The 24135-nt window shown below is 44.4% G+C and overlaps 1 protein-coding gene across 2 annotated transcripts in view; it reads right to left on the reverse strand.

Moving 5' to 3' along the window:
* The window catches only part of LARGE1 (LARGE xylosyl- and glucuronyltransferase 1), a 398411-nt gene that overhangs the window by 56677 nt on the left and 317599 nt on the right, over positions 1-24135 (reverse strand). For both annotated transcript variants that reach the window (XM_047066747.1, XM_047066746.1), the window contains exon 8: positions 22913-23038. In XM_047066747.1, coding sequence (XP_046922703.1) covers positions 22913-23038 — 126 coding nt within the window. The remainder of the gene's footprint in view (positions 1-22912; positions 23039-24135) is intronic.

A 24135-nucleotide genomic window follows, 5' to 3' on the forward strand; every position in this document is an offset into this window, starting at 1 on the left:
AATGTTTATTTTTGAGAGGGAGACAAAGCATGAGCAGGGGAGGGGCAGAGGGAGAGGGAGACACAGGATCTGAAGCAGGCTCCAGGCGTGGAGCTGTCAGCACAGAGCCTGACGCGGGGCTTGAACCCACAAACCGTGAGATCATGACCTGAGCCGAACTCCAACGCTCAACCGACTGAACCACCAGGGCGCCCCACCCCCCTCCTTTCTTCAAGGTGGCAGTGGCACGTCCTCCCTTTAGCAGCAGCTAGAATCATTCTGCAGTTTCCCCAACACTGAGAACAAGTTTCCTCGTCTGCCCTGGAGCTGCCTGCTTTCCCCAGCCCAGGTCTGGGTTCCAGCCCCAAGCTGTAAGAATCCCCCCACCTCTCCCTCTGTTCCTTCAGCCCCGGGGGGTGGTAATGGTTTCCTGCGAGTTTCTATTTTTACTTAGTTTACCAAATCAACACTTTATGTGTAGTTGTCATTTTTTAAAAATTAAATTCTCTGTTTAAATATTTGGTATGGTTCCTGCCTCCAGCCGGACTGAGGGATGCTCCGTCTCAGAGCTGCCTTCAACTCGTTAATACATGTAAAGCATGTAAGGAGTGTCTGGCCAAGTGTGAGCGCTCAATAAAGGCTGGCTAGTAAGTGCCAACCCTGTACCAGGTTGGGAGAGGGGCAGCGCCCCCTACTGACAGTGCTCGCCCTTGGTTGGCTGGCGGTGGGCGGGAGAGGCATCCACAAACAGGACTCATAATGTGACCATGGAGGGAGGGGCGTGGAGAATGGAAGCTCTAGAAGAGGAGCTCCAGAGGTGCACCTGCTGGGGCCTGAAAGATGAAGCAGAGTTTCCTGGGAGGCAGGGGCGGGCACGGAGGGGATGGTGGTGGCACAGTCCAGCCAGAGGGAAGACCAGTGGGAAATGAGAAGTCACGTGCTGCAGCCGGAGCCCAGGTTCTGGGTGGGGTGGGTGGGAGATGAGGCTGCAGAGGTGAGCAGGGTGCAGGGAGAGCCTGGCTCCATGAAGGCTCAGAACTCAGCTGTGGCACTGGAGATTTTACAGAGGAGGAAATTACTAACTCCATGTTTGAGTAGGATCCTCTGACTATACTGGACAAGACATGAGTGGCAGGGTGGACGGGCAGCAAGTGACGCCAGTTAGGAGAATTTCCCAGCAGGCACAGCTCATGCTCTTGGCAGGGGGGACCCCTCACCATCAGCTTTGTATTTGTCGTCTTTTAATCCTTATGGTGACCTGAACAAGGAATGCAATTTTAAATGTTTTTTTAAATCTATCTGAGTGAGAGAGAGAGAGAGAGAGAGAGAGAGAGAGAAAGAATCCCAACCAGGCCCCATGCTGTCAGTGCAGAGCCCGATGCGGGGCTGGGACCCACAAACCTCAAGATCATAACCTGAGCAGAAACCAAGATTCCTAGATGCTTAACTGACTGAGCCACCCAGGCATCTCAGGAATGCAATTGTAAAGAAGAAACTGGAGAAGTGACTTGCCCAAGGCCACAGAGTTGGTAAACATGGGAGCCGGGATTCAAACCTAAGTCTGAATAAACCTGATTCCAAAGCCCACGTTCTTCTGTCCACAGGGCAGAGAACAGGAGAAGCCAGGTTGTAAAAACTTCCCCGTTGATGCCTTGTCACATCGCAGAAGAAATAAACTAGCTCTCACCTTTCTCCAACTCGCCTCACGTGGTGGGGGGACCAGCAGAGCTGACACTGAGACAGAGGAAGGGAATGGGGTGTCAGAGCTCAGTCTTTTCCTGGCTTCCTCCTTTAACCACATTCTTTCTGCATCAGCCTCAACAGGCTGCCATTTAGAGAGGTCTGGAAGGCCTACTTCCCCCTGCCCGCTCTCTCAGGGTCCTCTGGAGGTATGGCAGCCACAGCCCTTGAGGCTGGCTGGGCAAATACTCTGCAAGACCAAGTCCCTCTCTCAAGGCAAAGGGAACAACAGGAGACCTGACTGGTGCAAACCACACCCCCTGCCCTCCCATGACCAGAATGGGGTGATGGCAGAGCAAGAACCCGGGATGTCAGGCCAGCCTGGGTTTGAATCTCAGCTACACTCCTCATTAGCTGTGTGTGTCCCAGGGCGGCTCGTTTTGTTTCTTGGGACCTCAGTTTCCTCGTGTGCAAGGTGGGAATCAGTAACCCTGACTCCACAGAGTAGCTAAGAGGTTTAAACAGATGCCTACCTGGCCTAGTGCCTATAGGCCGGGGTGGGCCCACCTTATGTGGGTTCTCTTCTCTCCTCAAAGACGGTGGCAGCAGCCTGCCTACTGGCATCCTGCCCTCCCTTCTCCTCCTGCCAGCCTGAAGTCCACTGGAGCAGTAAGTCAGGAAGAGAGTATTTAGCATTCAGGACAGTGCAAAACGGCCAGCAGACCCTTCCTGGAATGAGGCCACTTGGTGGCACTTGCATTTCAGGGAAGCAGGAGTGTGCACAATGCATTCTCTTCCTGTGCCTTCTGAAGGATGCAAGAGGGAAGGAGAGGGAAGGCTCTCCCCTGAGAACACACAACCCGGGCAGGAGAAGGTCCTGGGCCACGCATTAAAATAATTGCATACGAGCTGGTGTCACTCACACCCTGTGGGGATCATGTCTTTGCTGCAAGACATTTTGGTGTGTGCCAAGTGCTGAGGCAGCAGGAAGGCTGATGGATATGCATCTGACTCAGGAAACCTGAACTTCCTCAACAGGGAGAAACTTACACTAAGTAAAAATCAGGGCTAGCCTCTGTGTCCCCAAACAAATCTTCACTCTCGATGCACAAATCTGCCAGGCACTTTGGAGACACTGCGTCATCACATCCCCCAAATAAGCCCATTTGGGTCCTAGTGTCCATTTTACAGAGATGGTACTTGACTTGCCCGTGTCTCACAGCGGGTAAGTGGCAGAGCTGAGACACGAAGCCAGCTCTAAACCCGAACCCCATCTTCCTAACTGCTATCACACACGGCGCTGTGGGCTGAGAGCTTTGCAGACAAGGACAGTGAGGCTTATGGAGGAGGTGGCTTGCCCAAGATCACGTGGTGAGTATGGACTCAGTCAAGGCTACAATGAGGACCCAGGTCTCCAGATGCCCCCGACCCACTCCAGGCCACCTCTTAACCCATCATGCCTCACTCTGTTCTGTGTCTGCAGAGTGAGTTAGGTCTGCCTGTTGCATCCAGGTAAATACTGGTGACTGGTGTTCTATAAAAATTAGCCAAAGTTAGAGGGAGAAGACGGTGGCGACACTGGCAGGCCAAGGGGATTCTGGGAAACCCTTTGCCACCTGGGTGGCCTGTGACAGGGAAGCTCACCCAAAGATCCTGGTGCTTGCCAAGTGCTAAGCCAGCAGGAAGGCTGAGGGATGTGCATCTGACTCAAAAAACTTGAGCCTCTTCAACGGGGAGAAACTTAATGCATATTCGGATTTACCTTTTTCTCCTTAGTTTTTAATCAGCTAGACACAGCATACTCCCTTCCCCTGTGCTAGGCTCCAGAGAAGTAAATGATAGCTATGTTTATCTAATACCCATCATACCCTAGACATTAGGCCACGGTTGGCGTGTGTGTGCATGTGTGACGTTTTCACATCCAACCCTCAAAACAACTTGATAAAGTTATTTCTATTATCCCCATCTTTGCAGATGATAATTCTGAGGCTGAGCCTAACACAGAGTCACTCAGTAAGTAACCAATCCTAATGCAAAATCAGGTCTGTCGTGCTCCCAAATCTTTTTCTTTCTCTCACATCATTCATTTATTCAATATATATTAAAAATGAGCACTGACTGTGTGCCAGGCACTGAGAGGGGCCGTGAATGCAGAGATGAACACAAGAGATCATGACTCTCTTTCTGGAACTTACAACTGAGAGAGAGAGAGGCAGATATTACATAGCTGTCCATTTTAAATTACAGGTATGATGTGTACTCTTAAAGACATGTTAAAGACAGGCGGTTATTGATGGTTCCTGAGCTATAATAATGAAACAAAGGCCCAGAGGGAGAAAGTGACTTGTCCAGAGCCACACAGCAGAGGGAGAATTTGTGCCCAGGATCTGTCTCCTGGGGCACTGTTCCTTCCACTAAACCATATGCCTGCCTCTGAAAATCTGACTCAGGATTAGTATTGCTGGTAATTTTGATCAGCGCTTGTCTGACGACTGAGAAATGTCATTTCCTGGTCCCTTGAGGGACAGAATCACCCATCATTGCTGGCTTGGGGGCAGCAAGCTGGCGGTGTAGATGACATTTGGTGACAAGTTTTCACACATGAGATGGAGTGACACTGGAGAATGTGTCCCAAAAATAGATTTTTGCAAGTTGCTGGTAAGTGCGTGTGAGTCTCCCAAGACTTGTGGTAAAAACCCATCATAACTTACTCCACTCACTGAGGCACATTGGCGTGGCAAGAATACTCAGTATCAGCGGCTAACATATACGGGAGGCTTGCAAACGTGCCATGGCACTGCTCTGAATACTTTGCTGTCATAGCTCACTTAACACGTGCATTCAACACTACAAGTGATCGTCTCCTTATCCCATCTTACAGGTGAGGAAAATCCAGCGAATTGCCCTAAGTTACATGGCTAGGAAACAGGAGAGTCAGGATTTGAACCTGAGGGAGAGAGACATTAGGGATTCCTCTCTCATTTCTCTCATGTCTATAATCATCAAATGACTCCATTCACAGCAATGAATGTGAGTTTTACTGAAAAATTATAGGATCATAAAAGAAGCCTACTTTCCCCTTCCAAGCACAGGGACCTCACCCATCCCTGGGATACTGAGGCCGAAGGATGGTTTAGGGCTTCTCAGATACAGGGGCTGAACCTCCAGCTTGGAAGGAAGCAGAGAAGGAGGTACCCAGGTTGCAGGCCAGGTGGGCTGCAGAAGCTGCCAGGCACCGAGGGGCCCCGTGGGCGTGATCTGCTTGGGTCTGAAATGTCTGTAAAGGCTGAGTGTATGTGCAGACCTGGAGTCAGCCTGGAGTGAGCTAGAGAAATTGACAGAAATTGATTACTGTCCGGGAAACTTAAACATCATCTGGGAAGACAGCCGAAGTCAACTTGTTTAAAGGAGAAACAGGAGACTCTATCGCCCATCAAGGAAAAGGCATTTTAAAGGTAGAAATGAGACCTCAAAACAAGGACAAGGCTATGGAAAGAGCTCAAAAATTCAGCTTCTGAAGCACTCAGAACCCAGAGGGTTCATAAAAATAACGCATGGTACCAAAATGCTAAGACATCAGAGCCTGCATGCAAGTGCCAGGTGAGCAAGAACATGGGCCTTATGTCTTCCAAGTTTACGGGGATAAGGGGTATCTGGCAAGTGGGTATGTGTCTCAAGACCTCCCCTGATTTTCTATGACTCACAGAATAACCCCTACCCTCCTTGGCCTGGTAGTTAAGCCTATTGCAAAATGGTTCCCACTTACAATTCCTGCTCTTATCTCCAGGCTAAAAGAATTTCCTGGTATTTCTTGAGCCTGTCTTTCATGACTTGGTGCCTTTGCATATGCTCTAGCCCCCTCCCCAGAAGTCCTTACTTCTTCTCTTTCACGCAAAGACCTGCTTGTCCTGAAGGGCTGAGTTCAAATGCATGTCTCTTCTGTAAATCTCTGCCTGACCGCTTGTGGCAGAAGGTTCTCTCCCAGTAGGTCTGTCTCTCCAACCCATTCTTCATTCCTGACAGAACACTAACTCTGTAGTTGCAACTGCCAGCTCCTGTGAATGGATCATGATCCATTTAAGATCTAAGCTAAACATGATGATCCTGTTCTCTGATTTCCCAGACCCCCTTGCAGCCAAGGTGGGCCATATGATTCAGGATTGCCCAAAAAGATACACGGGGAAGCATATATTTGATTTCCTAATAATAAGTTTCAGTTAAAGTGCCATTCTCCTCCCACCCCACTCACCTTTCTGCAGTAAACAGAGATGTGATGACTGGAACCATGATAGCCATCCTGTGACTATGAGAAAGAGCTCAACGCACTGCTATCCACAAACCAATGTCTGTATCTACTGCAGTATTCTTAGCTAAGAAATTAAACTCCCCCAATATAGGGGGTTTAGTTTAAACCTCCTGCATACTGGGTTTTCTGATTCTCACTGTAAGCATTCTTTTTTTTTTTTTTATTAAATTTTTTTTTAATGTTTATTTTTGAGACAGAGAGAGACAGAGCATGAACGGGGGAGGGGCAGACAGAGAGGGAGACACCGAACGGGAAGCAGTCTCCAGACTCTGAGCCATCAGCCCAGAGCCCGATGCAGGGCTCAAACTTACGGTCTGTGAGATCATGACCTGAGCCGAAGTCGGACGCTTAACCGACCGAGCCACCCAGGCGCCCCTGTAAGCATTCTTAATGTAACACCTAGGGCTGTTGCTGGGCCCTTCTTCAATGCTCCATAGAATTCTTGCACTTAACTCTATGGAGGACTCATTGCACACTCTTGTAGTTATTTATTTACATGCCTGCACCTGGCAGCAATGGAATGTGAATTTCTGGGCTGGCAGGGAGCATGACTTATTATTCTTCCTGAGTGCCACAGTGCCTGGCAGGTACTTAGTATTCAATCGCTGCCCTTTGCTTCAAGAATGGAAATCATGATGATGACATTCTCAATAATCTTCACATTCTGTCTACAGCAAATCATTTATAAAAGCCCTATTAATGTGGACTTTAGGATGGAGAAATATATTCCCCTCTTCTTTGTCTAAGGGCCAAACAGCTTGTCATGTTCTCTTGAAGGAGTTGAAGCTCCCTCTGTGCTCCCCCCTTGTTTGGTATTTCCAGGAGGGGATGATAGTCTCACAAGTCCTTTTCCCTGTCATCCTCAGGATTACGCTGCATGGGAGAGAGGGGAGAAGCAGACCCACCCACACACCGGCTGCCATCAGCGGCTGGCCTGTGCTAAGTTGCCTATTAATACCATGGAGACAGCCCCTCATCTACAAAAGGGCTGTCACAGAAACCACCCTGTAGTTCATGGTCAAGCCCAGAACCGATGGATCGATGCACATGAAGGTACGTCGCATGTGCACCTCAAGTCACAAAAGAAATCTGGGTTTGGATTTCACAAAATGGCCACCTTACGAACTAGGAAGGCTGGATGAAAATGGAGTCTCTGTGCGGGAAGGGGAAACGAGAAACAAGAATGGAAGCTGGGGACTACAGGTGGTCGCAGGCTGAGGCAGAAGGGTAGGATGGGTCGGACGACGCAGCCCAGAGAAGAAGCTGCGGTCCTGGCTGGACCACACGGAGAGGCTTGAAGAGGGACTACTCAGTAAGGCAAATAGGTTTAACATACTGAGCAGACGCTGAGCAGTGCTGATGGGCAGAGGAACAAAGCAAATTTCACCTCTGCTTCCTCTCGACTCTGTCCCCTAAACAACTTGATGTGCATGAACCTCGATTTTCCAATCCGATACAAGGAAATAAGAATGCCTGCTTCAGAGGATCCACGAGACAAGAAGTGTCAAGGCGCCCACTGCAGAGTCTGAAGCAGACTGGCGCTCAGTTCGCGTGGAACACACACACTCTGTTCCCATGGGATGTCCTTTAAAGTGACACTATCCCTCAGTCTCTAACCGCCTGACTGCCGGCTCCCTGAATGCGAGGCCTGTGTTTGTCCACCTCTGCATGTGCAGTGACAGGCTTGGCCAATGTTTGTCGACTGACAATGGAATCCACCTCACTTCTTTTATTGCCCCCACCAACTGTCGAAGATTCTTTTCCAGCTCTCGTCCTTCTCTGTTCCCATTCCTGACAATTACCGGGAGTAGCTATTAAACAAAAACAGTGTGTCTGAAACTCAGATTTCAAGCCGCAAAGGCTCTGTTGACTCTTTGTCTCCTTTTTACACAGGTCCTTTGTTGCTTCTTGGTTCTTACAAATCCCAGAAAGAAAAAAAAATTCTTCCCAGACAAAAGTGCATCATTACCCATGAAAGGAGCAGAGTACAGACCAAATTCAGTGATTATTTAGTCTCCTCATCTGGAAAAGGTAGACACGTAGGCTCCTGCATGAATCCGAGGCCCTGTCCTACATCCTTCCATCTCTTGTTCTGTCTCTGTAACATTATTTCTCCCTGTCTGAGGAGGGAGAGGATAGGGAGGGGGAAAATAACAATAGGAAAATGGACACCCTTGCTAATGCTCAGGGACGACAGGGTCAGGAATCCATGAGAAGGTCTAACCATCTTCTCTCATGTTCATCACGCTCAATGTTTTCAGTTCTCTTTTGCTATAAAATGGGGATATTAATCAATTTGAACTGGGTTTTGGTATGTGTGGGGAATTCCTGATGGACCACTGATGGCAGGAAATGGCAAAGCCGTCCAAACTGAAGAGTCCCTCAGTGAGTGTGGTCTTAATGTGGCTTCTCTGCAGACATCTGACTTAAGACTTGTGGATGATAACTGGCCCCATATTCTTCCTCTCTATGAAATTAACTAATTACTAGGACTTGACTCACATTTCACAGACTTCTCACAGTGTCCTCCTGGGGAGTGTGTCTATTGATGTGGGGACAGGGAGGATAGAGGGAAGCAGATCCCACCTGTAGGGACAGCATGGAATCTTTAGCGGAGGGATTCTCCCAAGGTTGGTTGAGGAGCAGCTGGGTTTGTAGTCCAGTGGGATTTTGCCCGTAGGGGGTAATTAATGTCCTTAGGGGCGGGTACCACATGGATCTCTGCTCCAGGAAAGGCAGCTGGCTTCCTGGTTCCCAGCAGACACCTTCCGTGATGGCTATTGCTTTTCTCTGTGCCCTACATCATTCCATCACAGAACCAGACCTGGTCCTCTTCGGATGATTCTCATGGGACTATCAGTCATGCCCCATATGCCAGAAGCATGGGCATGTGACTCACACTGACCAATGAGCCATTCCTGACCATCCCTAAGAACAAAGAGTTGGGTTCAGGTGTGGGCATGTGTCCTAAGAAGCATCAACAGAGTCATTTAGCTGAGGCACTGAGAGAAAGAGGGTCTCTTTCTCCACACTGGGATTATGAGTGCCAGTCATGGTTACATCACTCGCTTTGATTTCTTCATAGCCAGTTCGATTGCCTGGAATGCCCCATTTGACCGTCTGTTTTCTTGTTTGGTATCTATATTCTGTGCTGGCACATAAGCTCACGGAGAGCAGGGCCTATGCAGTCTCACTCACTACCGTATAACCAGTGCTCAGGGCAGTGCTTGGTCTACCGCACACATGTAGCACGTATTTGTTGAAGAACTGAGTTCTGCGCACTTACTGGTGGGGGGACTGCTAAAAGTTACCCTGCGGAAACACAGGCAGCCCGAGAGAGACAGAGAAAGGGAGAGAATGAGTTCCTATGTCATGTGAGCGCCCATATTTCGCGGTGTCAGTGCAGAGGGCGGAATGTGGAGCTGTCACATTTTGAGACGTATTGGAGTTTAAATGTGTGCGCGTAAGCGTTCCACCTACCATTAACAGCTATTGCTAGTACATTTAATAATATTTAATAATATCAATATTTAATTAAAATATCCCTCACAAAATGGAAAAAATGGCTTAAAAGGAGTCCTGCATGATAGCCCAAAGTATAAAATAAATATACATGCGTCTACATGGATATAAATAAATATAAATGGAGGAGAGAAGAGATCTCCTTACAGAACAGCCCTAATATGTAGATTCGAATCCCTTATTGGGAAGTAGAACTTAATCTCCCCATTTCCAGTGTGGGGTGGGTGTAGGGACTCACTTCCGAAAAATGACGCATGAAAGGGGAAAATAATCACCGTGTGGTACAGAAACCTGGAAACGCTAACCAAGTACAGAGAGAGCCCTTAGTGAAGTCGTGTGTGAAACTCAGGTCCTCCCTGAAATGATGTGATGCCCTTGTGGGGGTGGGCACCCTTAGCCTGTACGATACTCTCCCCAAACACTCACAATCTCAGTCTCATCATGAGAAAAAATACATTGGACAAACCAAGTTTGAGGGATATTTTATAAAATACCTGACCAGTCCAGCTCAAAACTATCAAGGTCGGTCATGAAAAACATGGGAAAACTAAGATGGTGTCAGAGGCTAGAGGAGACTAAGGAAACAGAACACTAATGGAAACACTGGCAAAATGTACCGAAAGCCTGCAGTTCAGTGAGGAGCAATCTACCAACGTGGGTTTGTCAGTTTTGACAGTTCACCATTATCCTGTAAGATGTTAACATTAGGGGAAACTGACACTAGATGGCTGGGGATACAGGACTCTCAGCACAGCTTTTACAACCTTTTCTTTCAAAAATCCTTCCAAACAAAAGTGTGTATTAAAAACAAAAGAGTGCCTGGGTAGCTCAGTTGATTAAGTGTCCGACTTCAGCTCAGGTCACAATCTCACGGTTCGTGGGATGGAGCCCCACATCGGGCTCTGCGCGAACAGTGAGGAACCTGCTTGAGATTTTCTCTCTCCCTCTCTTTCTGCCCTTCCCTCACACACACACATACACTCTCTCTCTCTCAAATATATATAAAAAAAAATATTTAAAACAAAACACAGTCCTACAAAGCATCGACTGATCGAGAACACCAGTGAGACAAGTTCAGGTGACCAGCAAGAAAACAGCCAAGCTGATGCTTCTGTTTCCAATATGAGCACCTCCTAGCTACATTCCCAAGTACAGAAATGTCTACCTCATTAGATCTGACAAGAAGCTACAAAAAAAAAAAAAAAAAAATTAATTCAAATATGGATTTACAACCACTATCATTAAGGAAGAGCTTCACCCCAAGTGTGTATAATGCCTCGAGATACCATTTGATGTTAGTACAAAGAGGCATGATTAGCAAGACATTTAAAAACAAAGCATCCAGAATATGAAGACAAGCCTCCATAATTTTTTGATGATGTTTAAAGTCTTGTGAAAGTCAGTCTAGAACTTTATAACATTCCACTAACCCCCATGAAAAGTAAGTTTAGCAGTCCCTTTGGGGATTTATACGTAACAATGAAAGATAATAAAATCCAATAAGGGAAACACTGGTTTTTCCTGCCTAGGCAAAAATGGCTGAAAAAATACACAAGATAATACAGTAACAAATGAAGTAAATTCCTTTGTCAGCAAATGCTGTGAGAAGAGTCACGAAAACAAATGATGAAGGCCTGAAGATACACGTAGGAGAACAAATTACATGGGAGATTTGCTACCGAGTTAAATCAAAGCATAGAGGATCCCGGTGTGTGTCAGCTTAGGCTATTTGCAAGATTCTGTTTCAATAACGAAATACCCAAAGACCAACCTTCCAGTGAGCACTGAAAGAAAGACAAGTTATAATCTGAACAGCAACTTCCTGCTTTCATGATGACAGTGCTTTTATGGAAAGTGCATGTATGAAAGGTACAGTTGCTGTAATTGGAATAACCAGATTCCAAGTAAGGTTACAAAGTGATACTGAATTCTTTCACCGCATTAGTGAAGTAAAGTTTGCAACAAAGCCCTTGAAGCCAGCTGCACACTGAATGTCACTGATTTGGTTACTTTTATAAAGGCAAGACTGAAAATATCATAGAATTTTTACAATACTTGGGAATGATACCAGGAACGACAATGGATATCTTTTGTAAAATACAGAGTTCATAGCAAAGCCCTTTAGAAGGCATACATAAAGGTGATTTATGCATGTTTTCATGAAAAAAAAAAAAAAAACAAACCCGGTTATCTTTCGTATGCTATCTCGTACTTTTGAAAAAAAAAAATATACTTTTAATCTGACCCTTCAATGTCAAGGTAATGAACGGAGAAGTAACTACTTTTAGAAAGAACATGTGATATAGATAGGGCTTTTAGAAAGTAAATGTTTGAAATTGTTGCCATTGTTACGGGGATTTTGAGGTAAAAAAAAAAATGCTGTGCTACCTATCAAAACTCTCATTTCAACATACTTAGAAATTTCAGTGGTTTGATATCCACAACCACCCAATATTGCTTAATTGGTAATTCCCTCTCTCAAAATCTTTTTCATTCGAGAGCCCAGACTATTTAGGGAAGTGTTTTCTTACAGTGGGCTTTTAAGGAACCAGTCCCACAAGATATTCTATGATCAAAGGGATCTGTTCTGTGTGTTGACGCAGAAATGCTGAGGGTCCACCAATCCCATCAGGATTCCTTACTGCAGGACTTCATAATGTGCTATTTTGTATACACAGTACACAGAACTCCCCCTCTGCAGCCCTCCCCAGCTCCCCCCTGTTTAAAGCAATCCCATTAACAATTCTTAGACTTGTTTGGATACATACCCCAAACAGTGCTACATAGGGCAGACCCTCCAGAGGCAACACCTTGCTCCTAGGAATGTTGTTGATGTTTCCAGGAATAATTGCATCTCAACTTCATCAGCTACGTATAACAAAAGCCAATGATGGATAACTTAAATCACTAACACCCAAAGGAGTTAAGTTCTGAAAATCACCTCATGAGCAAAGAATGGGTGAGTGTTGAAGGAAGACAAAAGACCAAAAACTTAAATTCTCCAAAGTCTCCGACACTGGGTATGCCATTCTCCAGCACACTAGTAGGGCCCAGGACCAAGTGCCACAAACCAGGGCTTAATCTCGGGGGACAGCCCTTTTTCTCCTCAGGTCCCTATTTCTGGTCTGTGAAATGAGGGCATTGGGACAGACGAGGAAGAAGATCCCTTGTTTACATGCTCACTAGCTGACTGAAAACGACTCTAAGAGAGAGTGGGAACATTACTAATTATTAATTATTGGTAAGAAGGAAACGAGGCTTACTATGTGTCTCCCAGCTCGGTACCAACTGCTTTATACATAGCCCCTTGGACTAGAGACATGCGATGAAACTGAACAGGCCCTGGCCTGGAGTAAAGAGAGGTCTGGCTGGGAGGTGGTAATTGTAGATTTTAGATCTTCTCCCCCACAGCAACTGTTTTTTCTTCCTGATCCATCCTAATCTTCCAAAATCAACCTTACCGTTCATCATTCTTATTACCCTCGCTCTGGCTTCCCCGGCCTCATTTTTCACTGTAGTCTGCTCAGCTAGGGCACGCTCAGTATGCTAATGCACGGCAGCCCCTCATCTTCCTCAAAAGATGTGAAAACTGACACCTCTCTAAGTATTATAAAATGTTTTAAAACTTGAGTTATGTGCTACTCCTTTTATGCAAATGGTACAGATTGCCTCCAGGCACATGCATCCTTTCTCCATATGGATGGCACGTTTTCTCTTGGTTTTTCTCTTCTTTAGGATTTTTCTTTTAAGTGTACTCAGCTCCCAATGTATGAATGGATGGCAGTCAAAAATCCAGTCTCTGACTCTGTTGCTTAAAATCCAAATGTTCTTTCAAGGAAGCAATGTTATATTGAGAGTCTCTGTTCTGGGGTCAGCCAAAAGCCATTGAATGCAAAGAGGGCTCACATAGAATAATCCTACAGAAGCATTATCTCACGTAATGCTTTCCTGGGAAACTATATTAAGGTGGGAACTCAGCCCTGTATCGGAGGAAAGAGCTCTAGAGTTAGGGTCAGGCCAACGTGAGTTCAAACCTCGGCTCTGTCATATTTTGCTGTGTGACTCTGGGCAAGCAACTAAGTGACTTCATTCATATGATCCCTAATTTTCCGATGTATAAAACAGACCAATATTCAGCCCGTGATGCTTCTGTAAAGATTGAGTGATCCCTGCCTGGCACACCACCCCCACCCTATCCACCTGAAAACTCCAGGTCATCCTTTGAGGTCCTGGCCACAGCCTGCTTCCTCTGAGAGGCATTTCCTGTCAATCCCAGAAAGGATCAGTGCATTCCGGGCAGATGTTTTTGGAGCACTGCTGTGGTCCCTGCTAGGCAAGTATCTACCAGCCCCCGGTTCACTATTCCTAACTTGCATGGGGGTTACTGCTCCTTCCCATTCTCCAGGGTCATATTCAGGGGAAAAAAAGTGGTTACACAGAAGGACTGGGGAGAGGAGTGGCAAGGGTGTTTGGGGGCTGAGGAATGACGTGAGGGCAGAAGACTAGGAAGGAAGAGACTTGGTATCACGACTGAGCTTGGACATCCTATAGAATCCCTCAAGACACAGATTGCATCACATTTTCTCCCAAGAGGGGCCTCCTCCGGTTCTCCCAGGCCCCCTTTACTTCCTTCCACTGCAGCATTTAGCAGGCTGTACTTGGAATCTTCTGTTTGCTTAATGCTTGCTTCTCACTAGACTGTGACCCTCCTGAGAGCCAGGAGCTGTGGCTTACTCAGCCCTGGGGCTCCAGTAACTCTTATAGACGCAAGGACTGGACGCCCTGCTTGCTATCTCCTGACCATCACCCACTGTTTGTGGCCAGGACTTCCTTCTCTAAACGCCTACTGAAGACTCAAAGACTAGAACACAGTGTCACAGCTACCCTCCCAATCTACCTTCTCCCAGCCAATGCACAGCCCTTTTGCTCGTCTCCTAAGAGCTTGTGCTCTGGGTGAAAAGACAAAAAGATGCTCCGTTGGGTCCTTCTCTTTTTATTTAAGACTCAGCCAGGGAAGGTTGAGTCATCAAGCTTTAGGACTGAAAGATAAAAATGAAGGTCTTTGAAACACAAAGACTGAAGTAAAAAGTCAAGTGCATTTCTACAGAGTACTCAAGGGGCCTGGTTGATAACAGGGCCAAAAATCATGGCCTCTATTTTACAAGAACATAACTGACACGGGGAGAATGTACGTGGTTTATACAAGTCCTTCAGTTGGTAAGAGGTCGAACAGGCATTAGAGTGTAAGGGATTGCTTGGCTCCAAAAGCCCATATGCTTCTTCCCCTTTGTCAGTGAAACCACTTTTCCCTTAGTTGTGTCCTTAACCAATCTCTTCTTAGCATAAATTTCTCTACTGACACCCAGGGCAGGATAGATGCCCAAGGCTGGTAAGCTCCTGTCTGGTAGGATGTGGGAGTACGTCTGCTCCTACAGAGTGAGCTTTATGCTTACCAACAGTGAGCTGTGTGTTGCCAAATGTGTTTTGATGCCACTTTTATTTATAATGTAAGTGGAAATGTATGTATTCAAATATTCTCTGAATTAGGAGAATGCAAAAAGAGTTGCTATTTCTATGAAAGGCAAGCCAAAGCTTTGGGACAACTTGATTAAAAAAAAAAAGTCCCTTAAAAAGTGGCTGTCAGATTAGTTGTGGGTGAGAGACCATAAAAATCTAGGACTGTCCTTCACCTGCTTTGTAAGAGTCCTTAAGTTCTTGCTCGCCCTTCAAGGAAAGGAATCGGAGAACCACAGAAGATGGATAATGAGAGATGTCTATGCAGGATAATACAGCACAATCAGCAGACGAAAAAACCTGGCCTTGGTTGAAAAGACAAGCTAATCAAGGTTAACCTATTTTTAGGATTCTTGCCTGAACGGACATTTTCAATCAGCTGACCCAGCACAGGTGCCCTGGGTTACCCACAGATGGGCTTCTCAGGTTGGCTACCCTTTGGAGTGTGAGCTGAGGGAGAACAGCATTCAGGGTATCTCTGTATACTCCCCAGGGGGGAACATGGTACCCAGCAAACAGGAGGTCCTTCATTCCTGTTGAACATGACGGATGAAAGAAAGGATGGGAGAAGGAGACAGAATGAGAAGAAGAAAGAAAATGACAAAGATGCACCTTTACCTGGAATCTGAGGCCCAGGTTGGCCTGGAGGGACCTATAGACACACTGTGTCATTAAACCAGGCCCTCGGGCTCCATGGCAATGTACAGGCCCCGATATCACCCAAAGGGTGAAACTTGGGCTGCCAGCACTTCTCCTTCATCCCTTAACCTTCTCCCCACTTTTATGGATTGGCTGTATTTTAGGGTTCTGTGTAAGATTTGGGTGGAAAAGGTATTAGTGGGTAAAATGACTTTCAGATTTTTTTTTTAGGGTTTATCTAAAAAGATAGAAATTAATCTGATTTGACTCTGTCTTCCTGATTTTGCTATTTGATACAAAGGCCTCTACTTGTACGTAGAATAGGCTGCCAAAAAGAGTTGGTTCACAAATTATTTTGTTTGATAGTTTCAAAGTGACAATAATTAAGCAACCACTAAGCAATGTCAAAGTGGTGTCACCACCTGCTACATCAACATCTAATGTTAAATCATTCTGGTCTTTCCTGGAATAAAGCCAAGTTGGCTGTGATATATTATCTATCTATCTATCTATCTATCTACCTGTCTGTCTGTCTCTATGTGACCAATGGCTTTGTCTGTTTTGTTTCCCATAGCATCACAGCGCCTGTGACAGTGTCTGGCATATAGTAACCACTCAGTAAATGCACAAATGCATTGGTATGACTGTGAGGGACAGATGTGACACACTTTCACTTGGACGCCTAGCTAGCTTTGTTGGCATTTATGAAATGTCTAAGTTGAAGGTTCACCGAGATCTCCTCTATTTTATGGTGCCTTTCCTTGTCCCTTTTGTGGCTGCCAATTTAGAATCTCTGATAACCCGTCGAATATACTGGCTTATGAATACCTGTCCGTTTTTTTTTAATGAAACTCATACTAATCCTGCTAAAAACAATCAATTAATTATACAAGACACCTGCCACAGTCCTCCCCACCCCTGAATTCTTTTTATTGTGATAAAATGTACATGATATTTACCAATTTAACCATTTTCAAGGGTATTGTTCAATGCCACGAAGTGTATTCACATTGCTATGCAACTCTCACCACCATCCATTTTGAGGATTCTTTCAATATCTCCTATGGAAATCTGTACTCATTAATTCCATGTTTTCCCTTCAAACCAGCCCCTGGTAATCATTCTGTTCTGCTTCTGTTCTCTGTGAATTTGACTACTGCAAGTATCTCATATAAATGAGGTCATCAATAGTTTTCCTTTTTTGTCTGGTTTATTTCACTTAGCATTTTTTCAAAGTTCATCCACATTATGGCACGTGTCTGAACTTCCTTCCTTTTTAAGGGCTGCCAAGGTTTTTAGTTGCACTGGTTTTGGTAGAATTTTTATGTTTTTATTCTTTTTGTGTGTTTTTATGTTTTTATTTTATTTATGTTTTTATTTTTATCCTATATGAAAATAGGACTTGAGAGTTTAGAAGTCTCCTATCAAGGAAACTTGCCTGGTCAAGTGCCAAAGTGTTTTTCCAATTTTGTTGTATCCATTGACACTTCTGTCAACAGGATTGGACACTTCCTACAGATCAGCTGAGACTTGACAATACCACTCTTCTAATTTGGTGGGGGTGAAATTATATGTGGTCTTAATTTTCACTTCCAGGATTTAATAAAGAAGCTGTACATCTTTTCAAGTGTTTTTTGGCCATTTTCTTCACAATCGGTTAAATGACAGTTTATATCTTTTACATATTTTTCTTATTAATTAGTAAGAGTTATTTGTGTGTTTAGTTTACTAGTCCATTGTCAGTTGTGTTGAAATGTCTTTTTCTTTTCTCCTTTTGACGCTACCTTGATGGGAATTATTAATTTCAGTGTGGTTGAATTCACGGATCTTTTCATTTGTGACATATGCTTTTGCTGTCTTGTTGAATACATTCTTCCCAACTCTGAGGTCATAGGCCAGTTACCTAAATTTTTTTTTAAATTAAAGTTTAATTTGGTTTAGTTTTAAGTCTCTAATCCCTTAGAATTAATTTTGTGCATGGTGTGATATAGGGACCAATTTTCACTTTTCCACTTGGATAATCAAGGTGCCTCAACACCATTTGTGGACGATTACATGCTTTCTCCAATGGCCAGCAAGCCATCTCTTTATAGATCACATTCCCATTTGTGTGGGCTCTCTGTTCTTTTTTTTTTTTTTTTTAATTAATTAGCACATCCCTAAGCAAATGCTCAGCAAAACTTTGCTGTAGGTTTTCAATGGATACTATTTATGAGAGTGTTTCTCATAAATGAATATTCAATCTTATCGAATAACTTTCTTGCATCTATTTACATGATTATGTGGTGTTTCTCCTTTAATCTATTAACATGCTGAATGATACTTGTGGATTTTTCAATGTTAAATCATTCTTGTCTTTCCTGGAATAAAGCCAAGTTGGCCATGATGTATTATCTATTTTCTACATGGCTGAATTCGATTTGCTAATATTTTGCTTAAGGTTTTTTCATCTCAATATTCATGAGTGCTACAGGCCTACAGTCTTCTTTTCTTGTGCTCTCCTCGTCTGATTTTGGTATCGAGGATACTGTGGTCTTTTAAATGGGTTAAAAGTGTTCCTTTTTTTTCTATTCTCTGGAAATTTACTTAAAATGGGAATTTTTGATTACAAAAATTGGTATAACTTAATCTCTATTTACCATCTAGGGATGCTGTGTACTTTGTAAGAGGGTTTAATGGCTAGAAGGTAATCCAGAATTGATATTTTTTCCTTAGGTCAGTTTTGGTAAATTATACATATGTAGGATTTTGTTCATTTCATGTATATATATGCCACTGTACGAAATGTATACAAGTCTGGAGTTCCTGTATCTTCTTGGTGAACTTTAATTTTTAAGTTGTGATCATCTCTACACCTACCGGTGCTCTGTCTGACACCAACACAGTTATCTTGGCATTCTTTCTGCATCGTCAACTGTTCGTTATACGTTAGGTGTGTCTTTTATAAACAGCATATGTTGCACACTATTTCCTGTTCAGTCTGACAATTGGTCTTTTCATTCTCAAAGTTAGGTTGCAATTATTTGCTTACTGATATATTTGCACCTCTTTCTATTATCTGATTTCTTGCTCTCTATTTCCCCCCAGTTTTTCTATGCTGTCACTTTTTTTTTTAATGATGGAGATATTTTGGTTGGTTTTGTTTTTTCCAGTTCCATTTACCATCCTACCCATCACAGGCTTGTAAGTTATGCACTTTTCTTCCCCATTCTTTTCAGGGCTTCAGCTTGAATGGTTAACACGTACAACTACTTAGCAGCTAAAATTACTATCTCATTCCCTTTCTCAACAAAACTGATTCCAGAATACCTGAATTCTCATTGCTTCCCTCCTGACTTATGTGATGTCATTGTCTGATATTTTAGGTATAACCTTTTTAAGACCACAGTTACATGGTCCTATTATTACTACTCCTACGACTACTATTTAGAAATTATTGAATGAAATCCCTACATGTTTCTAATTTGTTCAGCATTCCTTCTTGGATCTGGAATCACACGCCTTATTCCCGAAGTAAATCCTTTAGAAGTTTCTTCACTGAGGTATGTTTGCGGAAAATTCTCTTTGCTTTCGCTCATCTGAATACTCTTTTCTCATGCCTGAAGGACTGTTTTGCTAAGTATACATATTGTTATTGTCACCCCCGCACCCTGAAGGTATTACTTCCACTCTTTTGGCTTGCACTGCTGCTGATAAAAACTCATTCCCACCCATGAAATGTCTTCATAGAGAATCTGTTTTTTTCTCTCTTGGTTATTCTAAAAAAGTCACAGTAGGATGCTGCAATTTTACTACTGTAGGTCTAAGTATAGCTTTCTCTTAATTTAAACTGCTTGCATCTGTGGCTACTTTTAACAGTTCTGGAAAATTCCCATTCACTATAAAGATGCCTCACTTCCAATTTTCTCTATTATCTCCTTCTAACATTCTAATTAGACATATCTGGATATCTTAATTTCTCTCTCAGTTTTTCTTTTTCCCTGTGTGCTCGGTTTTGGATGATTTCTTCAGTTCTCTCTTCTAGTTCACTAATTCTCTCTTTACCTGGGTCTAATTTACTGCTTAACACATTCCTTCAATTTGAAATCTCAGTAATTATATTTTTCACTTCCAAAAGTACTATTTGATCCAAATACGTCAGTTTGCCTTCAAAAATCTCTTGTTCTTCCATCCTATTCTCTTTTATTACTTACACATAATGACAATTCTTCTGTTTTATATCTGATGAGTCTACTACCTGAAGTTTTTGAGATTAGTTCTATAGTCTCTGCCCTTTCTCCTGGTGGCTGATTTCCCTATATGTTTAATGATTACTGAATGAGAACTCATTTTTCTTGAAATGTCACCTAAAGAATTCTTTGAAGTCTTTCTTGTTTTTGAGAGCATTCTTCTAGATCATATTTCTGTTTATTTCTGCCAGGCACCTGGCACATTTTCATTTTTTTCTATTTCTGTCTCACACATACAATTTCAGTCCATCGATTAATATGAGCACAGGCTTGAAATGAGAGATTCCCATGGGAAACATTTCTCTTATTTTACCTAAAGCCTAGGATAAAACATGTAACAATCCCTATCATCTTCTTCTATGGATATTTTTAAACATGTTATCCATTGAGGATATCACTTTTCCTGGATCTTGACTTCAGCAAGGATCTTTTAATTGTCTTTCTTGGGGTTGAGACCCAAATTCCAACGCACAGCCTTCCAATAGAATGGTTGTACATAGGTTTGCCTGACTTTGATTTAGGCCTAATGTCCCAGTGTAACTTAAATAATAGCATTCCTTTGTTTAAATTATATAGTTACCTACATTTAAGCCAGGGCTCCAGCTACCAACGGTCAGAGATACCCAGCAAATGTCAGATCCAGCTGCTTTTTGCTTATCCTTCTGGATCCATATTTTATCATGTGTCTGGTCTCTCCTTACTTCATTTACTTTATGGACTGATCTACTATGCTTTCAAATCATTAAAAAAAATTATTTATCCAGTATTTTTTGGTGTTCTCTACAGGGCTGGTTTTATTTGCTTTCTCTTTTAAACTTCTAGTTCTTGACAGTCTTAGAAATATTACTGAGTATTTCATATATTTTCTTTATGTCTAAGAAACACATGACACAGTGAAACTGCATAAAAGTTGGTTGAAAGATTCAACGATGGAGGCACTTCTGTTTTAAACACTTTCTAAGATTTTGCAATGAACTTCAAGAGCAGTGAAAAAACAAAAAGAAGTTCTTTCTTCTTGACTATGTAATTTCACTAACTTTAGACTGTTCATTACAACACAGTTTATCTTTGTGAAAATTGAAAACAACTAAACTAACAGCAATGGCTCAGCAACAGAAGTGTACAAAATTCTATGTGCCTGAGGACAATAAATGAGATACAACACATACCTACTTGGAAAAGACTGATGTCTTTGGTCTCATGGTCTCATGGTTTGGGAGTCTGAACCCCATGTCGGGTTCTGAGCTGACAGTTCAGAGCCTGGAGCCTGCTTCAGGTTCTGTGTCTCCCTCTCTCTCTGCCCCTCCCCTGCTAGCACGCTCTCTCTCTCTCTCTCTCTCTCTGTCTCTCTCTCTCTCTCTCTCTCTCAAAAATAAATACATGTCAAAAGAAAAAAGTAAAAATTTGAAACTATTGTTACTGCAGTGTCATGTGGGCAATGGCTACACATTTTAAGTGACATGAACTGTTGATGGTTATAGGTGTCTGCTTCCTGTTTGATACAGCCAGAGAAGCAAACACACCTGCTGTCAGGCAGGCCTGGGTTCAAGTCCTTGTTCTGTCACTTATCAGATGAGGTCAGTTCCTCACTCCTCCCTCTGCAGGTAGGATATTCTGACACACCCTTTAACTGGGCTCAGCCCTATGGGTACTCTGGCCGACAGGATATCAGCAGCAAGGGCTCAAGCTTTCCTTGCAAGCACTAAGACTTCCTCTCCCACCTCTGCTTTGCTATGACAAACCAGCCTGGCCTGCTCATGGGACATGGCAGACACTGGAGGAGGACCAGGTCATCCCAGCCACCAGCCATCAGATCCAAGGCTGACCACAGACACTTGGTTAGGCCAATGAAAATCAGACAACCATCCCGCCAACCTGCAAACTCCTCAACTAAATAAATGGTTATTGATTTAAGCCACTATTAGACAATGGCAGCAGATAACTCATACATCCTGTTTTCTTCATTGTGTGGGGGGATGTACAAGGGCTCTCCATACAGGCCACCAAACGTGGAGTCTCCCAATTGGATGGGGGGCCGGCACCAAATGTGGGACAACCCAATCAGGTGGAAGCTGGCTGCGGGGTGGTGAAAAGAATTCACCGAAGGCAGAACAGGACACAGAAGTTTACTGAATACACCACAAGGGAGCGGTGGGCAGGACAGGAAAGCAGAGACTATCTGATGCAAAGCAGTGGTGGGGGGGCTGTAGTTAAAGGAGGAGGATGAGGAGGTATGGGGAATGTGGAATTTTCCTTTTTTGGTAACGGCGTCCAGATGTTAATAACTCATTGGTCAGCTAGGACTTGGGGCTAGCTTGAGGTGAGTCACCTGATGGGCCTGTTTGTATTTGGTCAGGGGGTTGCGGGGTCACTGCGGGTCCTTGTACCTCACTCAGGTTTCCATTGTTCGGGCTGGTCACCTAAAAGCAGCCTCTGCGTTACTCTTTCTATGTCCCAGCCGTACCACTATGTCCAGTACCTAGAGACCAACATTGAAGGCTTTTCTGTCACTGTCACTGCTGCCTGAGGTAGAATGAGACATTTGTGCTGGCGTTCCCACCCCTACCCCACCCCACCACAGCACCTGGCAGGCGTTTTTACATTCATTTCCTCCATGTGTCTCTCCCCTAGCCACGACTGACTTGAGAGTAGGAAGTAAGTTATTCCCATCCATATCTGTGGCACCTGGCACAGAGTAGTCCTTCAATAAATGTTTCTGTTGCAATTAAATGACTGGACTTGGGGAGCGGACAGGAACCAAAACAGCCAGCAGCAGGTGGCGAGAAGAATAACCACGCAAGCTGGTTCTTACGCTTTCTAGAAAGCCCAAACAAGAGAAAAAAAGAAAACAAAGGAGAAAAGCACATTCTCTCTGCTCTTCTGTGTCCTTATCTCTCTCACCACATGCACACAAAGCTCAGAGCCATTCATCCCCCGAAGAGCCCTCCCCATCTGGCTTCCGTCCACCGGCCACCAGCGCAGGACACCTCCCTCCACCTCCGGCCATGGGCCCTGCATCCACTGCAACCTGTCCTTCCTCTACCTTTAGATCAGACACGTCCCTGTAGCACTGCTCAGAGCGGGTGTGGTCCGACAGCTGCACATTCCAGAAGCAGGGGAGCTGATACACGAGGAAGGGGTTCTGTTTGATGACAGCGTTGAAAATATCCTGGGAGATAAAAGCCAGAGATAGAATGGTCAGGAGCGTTTCACTTAGGAGGCCAGCTCACGGGCACAGCACCTCCTGTGCAAAGGCCTCTCTTTAGGCTCCTGCTCTGAGCACAGGCTGGCTTGCGCTGTGAGGCATTCCCCTTGGAACGGACAGGGGAGCGCCCCATGCGTGCTTGAAGCTCACGGGCTCTGCTGGCCTCAGGAGGCGCCATCCGGCAAGGGGACGTGGGAGCAGACACGGCTGGTCTTTCATACGGGAGCCAGCACAGATGAAATGAAGTCACTTCTCCACCCCTCTTCCCACCTCATCCAGGAGCCCTGTGTCATCCATCCTGGGCCTCCTGGAGAGGAAACTGCATGATGACAACTGCTCTGCTCATTCAGGGGCTGAGACAAATTATAGATCTTGTTTCATCAGTTCTTCCTGGGGCTTTTGGCGGGGACTCGATGATGGATGCGTCCTGGACTCCTGCAGGCCATGGTGCCCGAGGACGCTCTCCCCACCTCCAAATCCAACTCCGACTTTTCTAGGGAGTTTTCCTTCTTTTGGGCTTTTCTCCAAGCTCTCGTCGCACCAGACCACACTTATTAACTAGCTGCTGACAGCTGGTGCCGGGGGGTGAATTATGTGCCTTCGCAGAAGGAGATGACTGGATAAACTACCCTCATTGGACACAGATATGCAACTGCTAGCTTTTGGGGACATGCTGGAGTCATTGTGACCTGACTTAAAATATGATGATGGAGGACAATTTTCCCCTCAGGTTTAAAACAGCTACCTGGGTAATTTTTAACTCATTCATTATACCAGATCTCATGTTTGAAAAAGGAAATTAGTTTCTGGCTGCTTGGGAAATACTGAATAATAACAATGCTAAAAAAAAAAAAATAGTAAAGTCACCCTACAGAGTTTCTTGTTTCCTCTGTATTAGAAAACTTTACAAAAATTCAGTGACTCAGACAGTTGAACATCGGGCAAAAACATGGGACTGCACTTGCTTTTTGGATGAACAGTAAAGGGTAAAACGCAGAGAACCCAGACAAGTCTTCTCCCCGTTTCAACACAGCCATCTACACCACAGGGAACTCAAAATC

This window comes from Lynx rufus, unplaced genomic scaffold, assembly GCF_022079265.1.
Source record: "Lynx rufus isolate CCGP_SWC_20201006 ecotype Redwood Valley unplaced genomic scaffold, mLynRuf1.p SCAF_7, whole genome shotgun sequence".
In the NCBI taxonomy this organism is placed as follows: domain Eukaryota; kingdom Metazoa; phylum Chordata; class Mammalia; order Carnivora; family Felidae; genus Lynx; species Lynx rufus.